This window comes from Triturus cristatus, chromosome 4_2 (genome assembly GCF_964204655.1).
Source record: "Triturus cristatus chromosome 4_2, aTriCri1.1, whole genome shotgun sequence".
Lineage (NCBI taxonomy): Eukaryota > Metazoa > Chordata > Amphibia > Caudata > Salamandridae > Triturus > Triturus cristatus.
The window spans coordinates 330,417,947-330,434,413 of record NC_140586.1 but is presented as its reverse complement, the minus strand read 5'-3'; the positions used below and the strand labels follow the sequence as shown (position 1 = coordinate 330,434,413).

The window sequence follows — 16,467 nt, the reverse complement described above, 5'->3', positions numbered from 1 at the left end:
CCATTTTGTAGACATGCAAAATGTCACTGCAGCTCCATTTTTTTTGTCGTGTCCTGGATCACCTCCCATCAAGTGGAAAAAATGGAAGGTGGTCTTTGAGAGGTATGCTAGAGTCTGTGGACCCTCTTTGAGCGCAGAAAGAAAGTCATCTCTGCTTCTGCACTGTTTAGGTTCTGAAGGTCAGGATGTATTCGATCATTTACCTGAGCTTCCAGCTTCAGAGGCGGGTAGACTGAATGATTATGAAGTATGCATTAAGAAACTCGACAAGCATTATCTCCCTAAAGTCAGCACAATTTTAGAAAGATATCAATTTGCTAAAAGGATGCAATCTGCTGACGAAACAATTGAGGATTATATAACCCAACTAAGAAAACTGGCTTCCTCGTGTAAATTTAATAATTTAGCTGATTAACGCATTAGGGATCAGTTTATGTTTGGTTGCTCCATTGAGAAAATTAGGGAGGAATTATGGTTAAAAGATGAACCAACGCTTGATGAAGTGTTAATGATTGCCAAGCGTATTGAACACTTGTTAAAATGTGTTGCCGTAATAAAGAAGGACTCGGAGAAAGGGTCCAATGTTGAGATAGTTAAAGTTAAGCCAGATAATCGCAACTTTGAAGTGAAGAGTAATCCTGAGAAGGGATGGTCTGAAAGAAAATGCTACAGATGTGGTAAGGCCGGACACCTTGCTAATGACAAAAGATGTCCAGCTCTCAATCAAACTTGCTCCAAATGTAAATTAAAGGGGCATTTCACGGCCTTATGCAAAACAAAATCAAAACCTAAGGTGAAGGAAGTTGAAATATACCAAGGAGAGTTAGGAAAATTTCATTCGGATGATCACGTTTGTGGACAGATAGTAAGTAATACAGGTTGAAAATAAAAGTAATAATAGATCTTGCCCTTACGATGATATTATAGTAGAAGGGGAACAAACTAAGGTTCTATTCGATTCTGGAGCAAAGATTACCATTGTCTCTAATGAGTTTTACAACTCAAAGCTCAAAGGAAAGATTACTTTAATGAAACCGGACATCATTCCTTTGGCATATGGAGGAGAGCCAATAAAATTACATGGATATTTTGTGGGATTGATTGAATATAAAGATAGGATGGTTTCTGGAAAAATGTATGTGTCAAAGCGTGGAGACAGCATTATTAGCTGGATCCATCAGGGTGATTTAGAGGTATTTTTAGATCCCAACGCGAATCCTGTTATTCAGCTAAGAGATAAAATTCAATCTGTGGGGAGGAACGTGAATGAGGAGTATGTGCACAATTTAAAGACGGAGTTTCCAAATGTATTTAAAGAAACTTTGGGCTGCTTAAAGGGGTATCAACATAAAATCCTATTAAGAGGTGATGCAATTCCCGTGTGTTGCAAAGTGAGAAGTGTTCCATTATCTGTTAGGGAAGACATGAAAATGGAGATACAAAAGTTAAGCAGTTATGGAATTCTAGAGGAAATAGAGGGATCGGAATGGTTGGCCCCGGTCGTGGCAGCACACAAACCCAATGGGAATTTGCGCTTATGCATCGACTTAAGGCAACTTAACAAATGTGTGGTGGTGGATAGGTATCCATTGCCGAACATTACGGAATTGTTGACGTTACTTGATGGGGCTAAAGTCTTTAGCACAATACATCTCACCTCGGCCTATCATCAAATAGAGCTAGAAGAATCATCATGGGACTACACATCTTTTATCACGCCCTTTGGCACGTTTAGGTTCAGAAGAATGCCATTTGGATTGGTGTCTGCCTCTTCAGTGTTCCAAAGGGTGATGGAAAGGGTGTTAAAAGATCTCCCGGGGGTGTGTGTGTACCAGGATGATATCTTGGTGTTTGCTAAAGATGATTTGGAACACGACATGAGGTTGAAATCTGTTCTGAGCAGTTTGTGTAAACATAATCTTACAGTTAAGGTGGAGAAGTGTAAGTTTAGATCGAACACCATCAATTATCTGGGACACAGTATTTCTGGGGAAGGTGTGAAACCTAAAGCTGATTTGATTGAGACCATCACGAGGATGAGTTCCCCTACTAACAAAACTGAATTGATGAAATTTTTAGGTATGATAGAATATTACGCAAAATTTGTGATGGGTTTTGCGGTAGCAACAGTGAACATGAGGCAGCTATTGCGAAAAGGGGAAGAATTTGTATGGTCAGATCTGTGTGAGAAAGAATTTGTGTCTATTAAGAAGAAACTTAGTCAGGCTCCTTCATTAAAAAGTTTCAACCCTGCAAGTAAATCTATATTAGTGACTGATGCAAGTGAAAAAGGCCTTGGAGCTGTTCTGAAGCAACGTGGAGTTGAGGGCATGCGTACAATCATGTTGTTGTCAAGGAGTCTCAGAGATCCAGAGACACGATATTCATTTGTGGAAAGGGAGGCTCTAGCGGTATCCTGGGCTGTGAAGAAGTTAAAGAAATTCTTGTGGGGTTTGGATTTTGAAGTTCATACAGACCATAAACCCTTGATTGAAATATTTGGTAAAAAGGGTTTAGACCTTATTTCTGGAAGGATAACCAAATGGATTATTGGATTGCAGGAATATAGTTTTGATATAAAATATATTCCTGGAATTGAAAATGGTGTTGCGGATGTTCTGTCACGCTTAGTTCCAAATGGTAGTGAGCATGAAGACTGTTCAGATGATGAGGAGGATGATGAAATGGTTTGTTTGGTAGATCATGATATCATTTCAGAAGAAAGATGGTTAAAGGAATTGGAGGATGATGTGACATTGAGTGAAGTAGCATCTTTGATAAAGAAAGGGTGGATCTCTAGAAAAGACGGGTCTGATGGTACAAGACTATTTTGGGCAGTACGTAATGAATTATCAGTGGATAATAACTTGCTGTTTAGAGGGACAAGATTGATTCCTCCTACTAGTCTTAGAAAATAATTAATTGATTTAGTGCATGTGGCTCATTCAGGTTTGTCGAAGAGTAAGGAAAGACTTCGCATGTCGTATTGGTGGCCTGGAAGGGATAAGATGATAGAGCGAATCATAAGGGACTGTGTTGCTTGTGCTGTTAGTGATAAGAATAAGTATACTCATGTGCAACCTATGGTCTTGAGGAAACGCTCCAATGGTCCGTGGCAGGAAATAGCTTTGGATATTGTTGGTCCCATACAAGAGAAAGGATCGCAGATTTACATCTTGGTTGTTATAGATATGTTCTCAAGGTGGCCTGAGATTTTCTTTCTATCAACAATTAATACTTCTAAGGTGATTGAATGTTTGAAGAGTCAATTTGCGAGAGAGGGCCTGCCAACATCAATATTGTCCGATAATGGTGTTCAACTTGTATCTAGAGAAATGGAAGAATTTTTATCTTCTAGAGGGATTGTTCACAAGAAGTCTGCTCTATATCATCCTGAAGCCAATGGGATAGTGGAGAGATTTAATAAAGTTATTAAAGAAACCATTGCATTGGCTAAAGGTGTGGATTTGGATTGGAAAAAGGAGGTTATTGGGAAAATTGAAGAGTACAGATTAACTCCACATGCAACAACTGGGAAGACTCCCTTTTTGTTGTTTCGGGGTATGGTGCCCAATACTAATGTTGAACCTTTTTGGGTTAATAAGTATGAATTGGCAAAAGGCAAGGAGAGTGTGTGTGATGGGGAAAGCATGCTGAGAGTGGAAGAAGAGAAGGCAGAATCAAGAAAGGCATACTTTGATGTGAAACATGCAGTAAAGAAAACTAAGGTAAATGTTGGAGATTGGGTCAGGATTAGATGTCCTGGGTTGTTGGGCTGTTCTTCGTCAAAATTCATGAAGCCCATTAAAGTAATCAAAACGTTTAAGAATGCTATTCAAACGCAGGACCATCGTATTTGGAATTTAAATAGAGTAATTGTGTGTAATGGAATGCAGAATCAAAGCAAGGTGTTGGTCCCTACTAAGGGGGATTCTCTTTCACATCCAGATAAGGAGGTTGAAAATAAGAAGTTGAACTCTCAAAGAACATCCTCAAGGATTGTTAAAAGACCAAGTTATCTTGCTGTTTTATTTGATTAAAATTTTTGTGCAAGGGTGGGTGGTGATGGGTGGTAGCTAGTACTGAGGGTAGCTTAGAAAGGTGTTAGATACAAAGGTTATGTTAAGACAATAAGTTTCTCTTTTTGTCTGTATCTCGGTCATTTACATATATGTTCTTCTATAAGGAGGGGAGATGTGTGGTATTCCACACTGTGATGTTGCTAGGTTATATGAGTTATGACCATGTCATTTTGGAATCCCTGATGTCATAGATTGTTGTAAATAGTAATGTTCTGTAATGGTCAGTTATCTGAAGATCTGCTGGCTGATGGATGGGATCTTATTTCATGGAATAAACATCTAACAACTGCATACCTGAGTACCTTATTCTTTCAATATGGAGAATACTTCACTATGCTATCTTGTTTTGATGTATATTGTTTGTCCTGTATTGTCTTATAAGACCCTGACTGGTAGGACTAGGAAAGAGAGACACAGTGACAAACAGACAGAGAGTTACTAGCATTAATCCTTACATACGCCCTGGACCACGAGAGACCAATAACAGTGAATTCAAATATTCTGATGTAGAACAGGGTGCAAGGACATTATATTTCTTTGAGAATACCTACATAACGTTTATTAATACCAGTGACACCCTAATTTAAAGGGATACTGGTGTGCATCCACCCATGAGTAAGGGTACTGGATACTTTGTGGTTCTTATGGATGACTAGGAAGTAGGTATCCTTTAAGCCCATCTTGCTCCTGAGAAACCTCTCCCATTTCTAGAGAGCTCCCTGGCACACTCCCTAGAATCTGTGTGAACTGAACAGGACACCTCTGCTTTAAATGTGATGGATGTTAGAACCATGTATATATGTGGGAGAAAATTACTGTGTCAGCCTGATTGGTTTATCTTTCTCTTACTGACTTTTACAGTTTTATCTTTTATGTTTCTGTTTGAAGCTAGAATTGCTGATTTATAGATCCTCTCCAGGTCTACTAATATCTTTCAGATACATTTCTGACTGTATTTTGTCTCTCTTTTTTCAGGTAAAAAATCTTTTACATTAAAAATCATACCTGTCTCTCTGTAGACCGTAGTTTGATGTGTCAAAGCGTTTATTCAGAAACCTTTCTAGCCACCAGTTCACCAAAAACAAAGGCAGCGATAGCCGGATCCATGTCTTAAAGCGTGTTGTGAACCATATGTCCCAAGGATAGCCACCTTCAGAGAGACGGCTAATCACCCAGGCTCCTCTGTTGCTGCTAATGAACACCTGGAAGACAAATTAGCCACTCACCATTCGCCACAGGGTATTTTTTCAATTCATTTCAATTTGTTTTGCTTTGGCTGACAACCTTTTTGCTTTGTTAATGCTTGTTTTGTTATGGTTTTACAAGGCCATTTTAAATATATAATAAAAACATTGGCTAAAAGCTAAAATATTTTTTGGTCTCTAAAAGCTCACTTTGCTGTAGTAGTCTCTTGTATTGAAGGTAACAACGTTGTGAAGATTACAATACAGTCATTCAAAGTGAAGTCAGCCAAAGACTAAAGTGGGTTGACCGGCTGCTCCATGTTGTAAGCTACAATAGGCAGAAAATAATGTGAATGATACAACAACGCCCCAATAGATGAAGAGAGTTATCTGAAAGACCCTATAGATAGGTATATAACATATAATTTAAATAAAATCAAGAAGTCTTGGCTCACTTAATTCATAAAAAGGATTGCTGTTAGCATACAATGGATGTAAGAATTAAAGAATTAAATGTACGATGAATAAGTGTACTTTTCAGATGTAAAATATTCCCTCAGCTTTCCAATGCAGGATGATGATTTTACACAAATAGTAAATAGGAGGAAGATGAGACTAAAACATGTCTGTGAGCTTCTCAAAGATGTGATTGATGATGTCCAAAACCATTGGATGAATGCTCTTGAGTCAAAGAAGCCAAAGGCTTGAGGAGGCTGAACAAAGAACTTAGAGTATACCCAGAATACAGTATGTTTGCCATGAATAGTGCAAGCACTGTTATACATCAAGCCTAAAAAATAGGGAAACGAATTCACTGTGATAGCCCTGTCAACACCAGATAGACCGTGACTCAGGCTCCGTCGCCAGCCGCCTCAACTACAGCAATGCACTTTACACCAGCATCGCCACCTAGCTCCTCAGAAGACTCCAGACCATACAGAATGCTTCACCTGGACTCATCCTGGACCTCCCCAAACAGACCCACATCACTCCCATCTCAGTAACCTACACTGGCTCCCCGTCAAGAGGAGATGCCATTTCAAGATCCTCATGTACGCCTACAAAGCCTACATGATCAAGAACCAGCCTACAGCAACCACTAACTGCATCTACCTGCAAGACACCTGCGCTCCTCCTTACTATCCTTTGAGCACTGGCTGCAACCATCGCAGCCACAGCATGGGACTTTTTGGTTTGCTAATAACTTTGATGCCATTCGCGAACATTTCAAAACTAGTATGCACCTGAGTTCAGCTGCTTTGTGGAAAATGTTGGGGTGATTCCTCAAGCTGGGGTCGTGAAAAAAAGGGTGGGTGGGTGGGTCCCAAAATGCATTTTCTCCATGCTATTTCCCATAGGGATTTTAAACATGACTAACAGAATTGGACCAAATTTAGCAGAAAGCTAGCTCTTGGTCCAGAATAAGCTCTTTTTGCAATTTGGTGCAAATCCATTCAATAGTTTTGGAGCTATTAAAGGAAAAAGAAATATGGATATCCAGGGCCGCAAATCCTCCTCGGATCTGACAGATCTCATGGTGAGATCTATTTGGCTGCCAACAATTCAACCAAGAAATATTGGAAGTCATCTTGGGGGTTGAGACTGAGCCAGAGTATCAGAAAACTGCAACAAAAACAGAAGGGGGCATGGTAGAAGTTCCCTGACAAACTAGGCCTGGTGGTGGTGTCTCAATCATTTTTTTCTAAATCACGGTTGATCCACGAATCTCAGCAATTTTTATTTATTTTTTAAAACAAGTCTGATCTCTTATTTATTTTTTATACTTTAGCCCAGGGGCACCACCCCCCAGTGCCAGCTCCATATGTCCCTAGGTGCCAACCCTCCGGACTTTGTTGTTTGCTTTCGCTTGGTGGGAGCTGAGCAGGAGGAAACATTCATTCCGCTCCCAGCGGTTGGGAAGAGGAAAACTGCACCCACCTGTTGGGAGCAGACTTTGAATCTGTTTACCTGGCCCGCTGTCAAGGAGGCAGAAAAACAGATGAAAAAATTGCATTGCATGCAGAGAGAAGATTGTTTGCTGGCTCCTGCTGACTGCAGGGGCATTCAGGTCCCCCACATGGACCCCAACAGTGCACACTGGGTGCCCTGGGTGGGGCCAGGGCACCCACCATGATCGGCCCAGGGAGGGGAGCCACTTGGCCCCCATCCCCTTGAACTAATTGGCTGAGCTTGGGGGATGGGACCACAGGCCGAAATTGGCCCGTGTAGGTGGATCATTTTTGGCTGTTTTATGCCAGGTGTATGAGAGTGAGCTAAGGAATCTCCGAAGCCTTTCCGGGTCTGTCAGAGTACAAACAAAAGGCTGGATGATGCTCTCTGAAAGGATATCTGCTTGTGCGTAAACTTTGAGGTCTAGCTGGGCTTGTTGAGGGTGAGAAAGGGGTCTTTTGTATTCCTGCAGGAGCTGTCTGAGTAGACGCTGATGGTCTCTTGGAACTATGGCAATGGTCTCTGACCTCAAGAGCAAGAGATGTGAAATGCCCACAATTTTCCTATTTCATTCCTATGGCTTAAATTAAAATGCCTCTTTTCTGTACCTTTGCAGCCACGCGACTGATCTCCGTTGCGATATCCACTCCACTATTGCCAACGCCCACCACGAGCACCTTCTTCCCCTGGAACCCATCCGGGTGCTTGTATTCTCGGCTGTGGAAGTACTTGCCCTTAAATCGCTTGATCCCTGTGGGATAAAAAAAAGAGAAACCTTAGAAGTTTGCAAAGGACAATAAGCTGCAATTGGTTGTGGGCTGGTAATGAATTTGTTTTTGTAACAATCCAACTACTTTTGGTCTGGATGCCTTACAACATCAAATATTACACAGGCACATGGTAGCATCAAAACAACCATATTCTTAAGTATCATTGTGAAAAGCTGGCTTGCTATATGGTGCACACTTATGTAAATGGGCACCCTGCACCAATCTAGACAACCCTTACATTGATTTTAGTGGTCTTAGACAATCTTAGAAGCTCTCTAAGTGGTAGCTGTAGAGAACAGCCTTCAGGCTCAGTCCAGAAGGAGTGTAAAGGAGCTTGTTGTAACACAACATAATCTTATTGGTTTAGATTAAGTGAAGAAGAACCACACAGAGTATTTATAAAAATATGTATTTATTATAAGGCCCTTACTAACACAGACAGATATCCCCTTCCCGGAGATATACACAATACTTTGCAATAGGAGCAGGTAAGAAGCACAAATACACAGTGGTCACCAGGGCGAGACCAAACCATATACAAAAATAGTGGTATGCAAAACATGACTCAAGTCAAGACTATACCCAGAAGACGTGGAAGTTCTGGGGACCCAAGAAACCACCTGAGGTAAGTAAACAGAAACCCCCACGGGGGCCGTGCACAGAGAGGGAACACGGCTGGGAGCCCAATACAAGTCAATGGGTAAGTCATGGTTGCAATATTAAAGAAGAAGGACCCTTCCCAGTGGACCCTAAGGACACCCCGTGGATGACAGAAGATTAGAGCGCTACCCAATCAGCGGATATCCTCGAATTCAGGATAACTACAACCACTGTCGAGCACAATCGAGGACTTCAAGACGAGACTGCTGTTGCAGAAGGATGAAAGAATCTGTTGGAACCCGGGTGCAGGTTTGTGTCAAACAGTACCTGAAAGCAGAGAGGACAGAGTCTATGACACATCAGGACGTCCAGGAGGCGCGGATGATGAAGGCCACTCAAGTTCAGGGAAACAGGTCAAATGATGAAGAGGCTTCAAGTACGGGTACACCAAATTGGTAGCTCAGCCCAAGCCACCAGGATGCTGAAGACGACAGGGTCTGTCCGTCCAACCAACCACGTCGGCACGTGTCAGTTATAGGGGGGACAGACTCAAAGACAGAACATTTTGATGCGTCCGACTTCGTCAGTACGAGTCGGACGTAGTAACCATTGTGGTTACCACATGAAGAAGCAATGCAATGACACGGTGCACAGGGGTTCGGTTGCAAGGTGTTTTACGAGGGATGCCGGACTCAACTCGACGAGAGGACAACTTAGGCCTTGAGGGAATGCAGAATCACCACCTGTTGTTGCTGAGCCTTGAAGAATCCAGGGAAGCCCAGGGCCCAGGTTCGGTAGACCGGTCAATCTTGTTACAGTGCCTGCAGATACAGGGGAGTGAGTCCTTCACTATAAGGGAGATTCCTTTGTATGTCTTTAGATGTCCGCAGGCCCAGGACGGAACCTGTATGGAGCACGTACACTGATGGTGCAGTGAGTTTGCAGGATGACGAGGTCAGGAGTCTTCTCCGTTGCAGTCTCGGTCCCAGAGCAAAGGACGATGCGATCAGCCTGGCACTGTCAGCACGACTCAGTCAGGATATCCAGATGGTCAAAGTTGAAGTGGAGTTGGAACTGAATCGAATTCCATGACGAATCTGGAGACCCACCCAAAGGTAAGCCCTTAAGTACCCTAAGGAAAGGGTTGGGATGAATCAGGGTTCTCTCCCAGGGGACTGGTTTTACAGTGGGAAGGATACTCCCATGCCCTTTGTCCAGTTTCGCACCAGAGCGGGAGCCAGTGGCTCCCTGAGCTGGTTTCAACTGGACTATGCAAGGAGGGCACCTATTGTGTAGGCCTGGGCGGTAAATTCCATCCCGCTCTCGGAATTTGCGGAATTAGGGTATTCTCACGTTCCGCAGAGAAAGTGGAATTGCCCAAAAATCTGCGTTCCGCAGCTTTGCGGAATTTTTTGCTTGTTCGCATTCTCAAAATGCGTGTTCACGAGATATTTCCCCCCGAGCACCGTTTCGTGGAGCTTTGCGTAACGCGACTATGCAAATTCTGCCCACCCCTACTAATGTGCCCCTCAAACAGAATGAGTGGTGCTGGCGAACGTCCCCACCCAGCCCCAATACATTAAATAAACCCTGTCTGGGAGGTGGCCATACCTCCCTGTCACAGGATACCTATTGTTCTGCCTTCCTCTGCTCGAGCATGGCTCAGCTGATGGGGGGGAGAATCGTTTCTCAGGTCTGGGTCCAGAAGACTGGTACCAGGAGCACAGAGGGCCTCCTGAAGGAGCTTTACAATGCATGGAATCATACATGTGGGGGGTATGATTCCAACATGTTTGATACCAAACATGACAGAGTTCATTACAGCCAGTTTAGAGATGGTCATCGCGTAATGACGCATGGCCAATCTATGTATCTTAATGGCGGATGCACTTACAACTCGGGAGATTGAACTCAGAAGGTTGTAGGGGTGTCCTGCTCATGCAGGGTCACCCTCACACTTAGAACCGAGCACCGTGCCTTCAGGATTCTATAGGTCTGCTTTACTGGTGACTTATAGGTTTAGGTGCAGTAACCTCGGATATAGGGAATCCTACATCTGTAGTAAGTGGTGCTAGCATCAGCTTCCACAGGCTGCAATGGCAGGCCTGTAGTTACCATTTGAGTGGTCTCCTATGGGTGGCATAATATATGCTTCAGCCCATGGGGGACCCCTGGTGTACCTATGCCCTGTGTACCTCAGTACCATTTACTAGGGACTTATGAGGATACACCAGTATCCAATCTGGGATGTACCTAAGACCACCATCACCAATTTAGGGGAGAAAGCTCAAAGGATTGGGTCCTTGTTAGTAGGATCTCAGTCAGACTTGTCAGAAACAGCACAGCACCAGGCAAAAAGTGGGGATAACCATAAAAGCAGATCCTATTTTCCTACAGTCATGGTGTGCATTTATTATTGCACACAAGATCAAGCTTATATGAGTGCCCATTAGGTGTATCAGAAGGAAAATAATATACAGAAATGCTATTTCTTCTTGTTTTTGCTGTTTCAATGTGTGCTGCATTGTGCAGCACATATTGAAACTACAAAACGCCATGAATGATTGTTTATGTGCAGGTAGGTGTCCCTTCCTTCACATAAACAATAATTAAAAGAATTATGATTGGCAACGTCTATGTTTGGTGTACAATGCAGCACACATAGAAGTTCCAAACCGCCATTCTGGATTGTTTATGTGCAGGAAGGGACACTTTCCTGCACATAGACAATCATTCCCTCAACGCAGTCGCTCCTAAACCATGGTGCAATGGTGCCTGCGTTGACGCTAGGCAGCTGAGTTCAGCGCCAGTGCTAGAGAAAATCCAGGGATGCTCCATATTGTTGTGATTACGGTGCATCCCTGCATTTTCAGAATGGCTTAGCGCAGCTTTAGCTATGTTGACTTAACGCCGCGCTCCACCATTTTTTTGTAAATACGCCCTCAGGTTTCCCCTTGGTCTTAATTTTGGCGCTGCCTCCTATTTATGCCACCCTTGCAAATAGGGGGCAGCATCAAAATCAATAGGTGGTGTGGCGGACCGCAACCCCCCACTCCTATCTCACTAAGTAGAACGTGAAAGGGTGCCTTATTTACAAGGCGGCGTTAAGTCACACCGCCTTGTAGCATGTATATGTGTATATAGCCAAGAAACCCCTAGGGAAGGATCATCCCCCTCACCTGATGGTTAAGAACAAAGGATCCCGTCTCTGCTTCGAGGATGACACTCTAAAAGGGATGTCAGACCTCTGCATGGCGAACATTCAGCATGCAGGACCCGTGCCAGCTTGGAAGGAATTCTCCTCTAATTTTGTAGGGGGGAATAAGGGCCTTATATACTAGAGTGGTCACTCTGTGGTTTCTTCTAGAATCGATATATTTTTAAAACAATCATAAATGTTTTGAAAACAATTATAAATGTTTTTCCAAACAAATGCGATCATGCACAGCGGGCTGTTGCCCAAGGGTGAAAAATGTGGTGACCCTTATACAGAATAATTATGCCGTGTCTGAGGACATGTTTATGTATGTCAGGTACAGAGATTATGATAGAATACTAAGAGCCTGGTAACGAAGAGACAGGAGCAAGCTACTAGGTAAAAGGTCACCTGTTCAGAACCGCTATTGTCATGTGGATGGGACAGTGTATGTAAAAAGGGGTATACACGACAGGACTAGCCAAAAGGACATAACAACACATGCACACACACAGACAGGTGCACACACACACACAAATAGTAGAACTGCGACACAAGGATTGTATTCCAGAAGAGTACTGGAAATCCAGGAATACACTGAGTTGTCTATGAGCGAACATTGAGGCATTGATGTTCAAAATATATTCATAATGTATGTTTGCTTGGCCTTTTGTGAGCTATGCTTGACAAGAGTGGTCATTCTTCCACATCCCAAAACATGTGAGAAGAAGATAGTGTGCTGGGGTTTGCTCCACGAATGTCAAGGTATGTTATAACTCCCTGCCTTTAACGGTGCGTCTTCAGTCTGATTACTTGAAATTTAGGAAAGAGCTCTAGACTTGGCTGTTTAGGCAAGGCTTCTAGTCTTCATTCCTTCTCTAAGTTCATTGGCTTGGTTCCCATACTATTCACTAGCGCCAAGAAACTGTTTGGTGAACATGCGCTTTATAAGTTAATTTTAAAATAACAAAACATCTGGCATTTGTAAAGCGCTCAACTATCATTTGTGAGGCATTGTGGCACTCATACTAGAGTGATAACTGCTGTGCTTTTATGTTTGGTTGGAAAGTCTGTGCTATTAGTTAGTCCTACACGGGAAGTGTTGGGGATGATGCATGAAGTTCTGATGCGTCATGGTCATGTTTAGGGGTGGGCGGAATTTGCGGAATTAACCTTCGCAAATTATCGCGAGAATGTTTAAAATTATCGCAAACAAGCAGAAATATCGCGAAGATGCGGAAGTTTTTTTCCGGCATGTTCGCGCGATTTTCTGCATGGTTGCGGGTCGCCAACTTACCCATGTGGCTGCTTGCGGGCGCGGCCATCTTGTTTTGAGTTGTTCTCGCGGTGCATGATCGCGAGAAGAAAGACGTGATCGCGCGACGCATGACGTCACTGCGGGCGCGAACTGTCGCGAGACAGCGCAAATGGCTAAAAACAATACAACATCTCATGGAGAACGCGACCGGATCAAGAAAACTTGTCGGCGAACGCAGGGAATCAGGTAAGGCGATCGCGCGCGCGCGAGAATGTATCATTTTACAGCGCGAGCAAGAAACAAATTATCGCCAAGCTGCGGAAACCGGAATTTTTGACATCTTCGCGCTCTCCGCGGAACGCAAAAATGTCAAATTATCGCAATTTCCGCGAACGGAACGAAATTTTTGCCCAGGCCTAGTCATGTTGCGGCTCACGTCACTGCTTGTTATGCAGGTTGTCATTTATAGGGTGACAAGAGCAAAAACGTACATTATGCACCATTTATTGATCATACCTGGTCTATGAGTCATTGCATGTTGGGAGGTTACCATTTTCTTTCCATTGGAGAAAGTGGAATTGCCCAAAAATCTGCGTTCCGCAGCTTTGCGGAATTTTTTGCCCGTTCGCATTCTCAAAATGCGTGTTCACGAGATATTTCCCCCCGAGCACGCAAACAGTGTTCGCTGAGATTTTTTACCGTTTCGTGGAGCTTTGCGTAACGCGACTATGCAAATTCTGCCCACCCCTACTAATGTGCCCCTCAGGCAGAATGAGTGGTGCTGGCGAACGTCCCCACCCAGCCCCAATACATTAAATAAACCCTGTCTGGGAGGTGGCCACACCTCCCTGTGACAGGATACCTATTATTCTGCCTTCCTCTGCTCGAGCATGGCTCAGCTGCAGGGGGGCAGAATCGTTTCTCAGGTCTGGGTCCAGAAGACTGGTACCAGAGCACAGAGGGCCTCCTGAAGGAGCTTTACAATGCATGGAATCATACCTGTGGGGGGTATGATTCCAACATGTTTGATACCAAACATGACAGAGTTCATTACAGCCAGTTTAGAGATGGTCATCGCGTAGTGACGCATGGCAACTCTATGTATCTTAATGGCGGATGCACTTACAACTCGGGAGATTGAACTCAGAAGGTTGTAGGGGTGTCCTGCTCATGCAGGGTCACCCTCACACTTAGAACCGAGCACCGTGCCTTCAGGATTCCATAGGTCTGCTTTACTGGTGACTTATAGGTTTAGGTGCAGTAACCTCGGATATAGGGAATCCTACATCTGTAGTAAGTGGTGCTAGCATCAGCTTCCACAGGCTGCAATGGCAGGCCTGTAGTTACCATTTGAGTGGTCTCCTATGGGTGGCATAATATATGCTTCAGCCCATGGGGGACCCCTGGTGTACCTATGCCCTGTGTAACTCAGTACCATTTACTAGGGACTTATGAGGATACACCAGTATCCAATCTGGGATGTACCTAAGACCACCATCACCAATTTAGGGGAGAAAGCTCAAAGGATTGGGTCCTTGTTAGTAGGATCTCAGTCAGACTTGTCAGAAACAGCACAGCACCAGGCAAAAAGTGGGGATAACCATAAAAGCAGATCCTATTTTCCTACAGTCATGGTGTGCATTTATTATTGCACACAAGATCAAGCTTATATGAGTGCCCATTAGGTGTATCAGAAGGAAAATAATATACAGAAATGCTATTTCTCCTCGTTTTTGCTGTTTCAATGTGTGCTGCATTGTGCAGCACATATTGAAACTACAAAACGCCATGAATGATTGTTTATGTGCAGGTAGGTGTCCCTTCCTTCACATAAACAATAATTAAAAGAATTATGATTGGCAACGTCTATGTTTGCTGTACAATGCAGCACACATAGAAGTTCCAAACCGCCATTCTGGATTGTTTATGTGCAGGAAGGGACACTTTCCTGCACATAGACAATCATTCCCTCAACGCAGTCGCTCCTAAACCATGGTGCAATGGTGCCTGCGTTGACGCTAGGCAGCTGAGTTCAGCGCCAGTGCTAGAGAAAATCCAGGGATGCTCCATATTGTTGTGATTACGGTGCATCCCTGCATTTTCAGAATGGCTTAGCGCAGCTTTAGCTATGTTGACTTAACGCCGCGCTTCACCATTTTTTTGTAAATACGCCCTCAGGTTTCCCCTTGGTCTTAATTTTGGCGCTGCCTCCTATTTATGCCACCCTTGCAAATAGGGGGCAGCATCAAAATCAATAGGTGGTGTGGCGGACCGCAACCCCCCACTCCTATCTCACTAAGTAGAACGTGAAAGGGTGCCTTATTTACAAGGCGGCGTTAAGTCACACCGCCTTGTAGCATGTATATGTGTATATAGCCAAGAAACCCCTAGGGAAGGATCATCCACCTCACCTGATGGTTAAGAACAAAGGACCCCGTCTCTGCTTCGAGGATGACACTCTAAGAGGGATCAAGAACAAAAAAGGGTACAAAGTTCCTCTGGTACATAGAAGAGTTGGTTCAGAAAGAAAATGCCATCAGAAACGGCCTAGTGATAACTTGGGGAATTCCCTTAGTTTGAACTAGAGCTCTCACACACCCAGCAAGCTGGGTGTCATGCTTCATCATATGAGCTCTGCCCCTCGTCAAGGCGGCGCTGCAATCCTTGACGGGCACCCGAACCGGGGCTCTTTATCGGGGATCTTCTGTTCCTGCCGGTTGGTGCATGGGGGTAAGGGGGGCCTGAAATGTGTAGATGTGTGAGATAGTGAGGTTAAAAAGGGTCAGTTAGTCCTTGTCAATAATTTATTCGGAAGGTAAACTACCCGGTTAAAAAAGGTGTAGAGTGGCTGGTGTATTAGAAAAAGTGTCTAATCATGAAGCTCTACTCTATAGATCGACATGTTTCGTGCCTCGTGTGTCAGGAGGATCTTGGCACTTCTTCAGGATCATGAGCGACTATCTACACTACGTGGAGATGTGTGTGCTACCTACCACGTCTTCAGGTGCATTGCCTGCGGACACGGGTGAGAAAAAATAATAATAATATTCCAGATGACACTCTGAACAGTTCAATTAAATTGTTATATGCTTATATTTACAAACCTTAAATCGGTGGTTTTCAACTTTGTGATTACCCTTGTGGTTAATTAGAAGAGAACTGTTCAGAGTGTCATCTGGAATATTATTATTATTTTTTCTCACCCGTGTCCGCAGGCAATGCACCTGAAGACGTGGTAGGTAGCACACACATCTCCACGTAGTGTAGATAGTCGCTCATGATCCTGAAGAAGTGCCAAGATCCTCCTGACACACGAGGCACGAAACATGTCGATCTATAGAGTAGAGCTTCATGATTAGACACTTTTTCTAATACACCAGCCACTCTACACCTTTTTTAACCGGGTAGTTTACCTTCCGAATAAATT

General features: G+C 43.7%; 1 protein-coding gene across 2 annotated transcripts in view; it reads right to left on the bottom strand.

The window, feature by feature from the left end:
• Positions 1 to 16,467, bottom strand: part of LOC146833816 (dimethylaniline monooxygenase [N-oxide-forming] 2-like) — an 830,014-nt gene that overhangs the window by 105,812 nt on the left and 707,735 nt on the right. For both annotated transcript variants that reach the window (XM_085601707.1, XM_085601708.1), the window contains 2 exons: positions 7,825 to 7,967; positions 5,088 to 5,284 (listed from right to left, as the gene is read on the bottom strand). In XM_085601707.1, the coding sequence (XP_085457833.1) occupies positions 5,088 to 5,284; positions 7,825 to 7,967 (340 nt within the window). The remainder of the gene's footprint in view (positions 1 to 5,087; positions 5,285 to 7,824; positions 7,968 to 16,467) is intronic.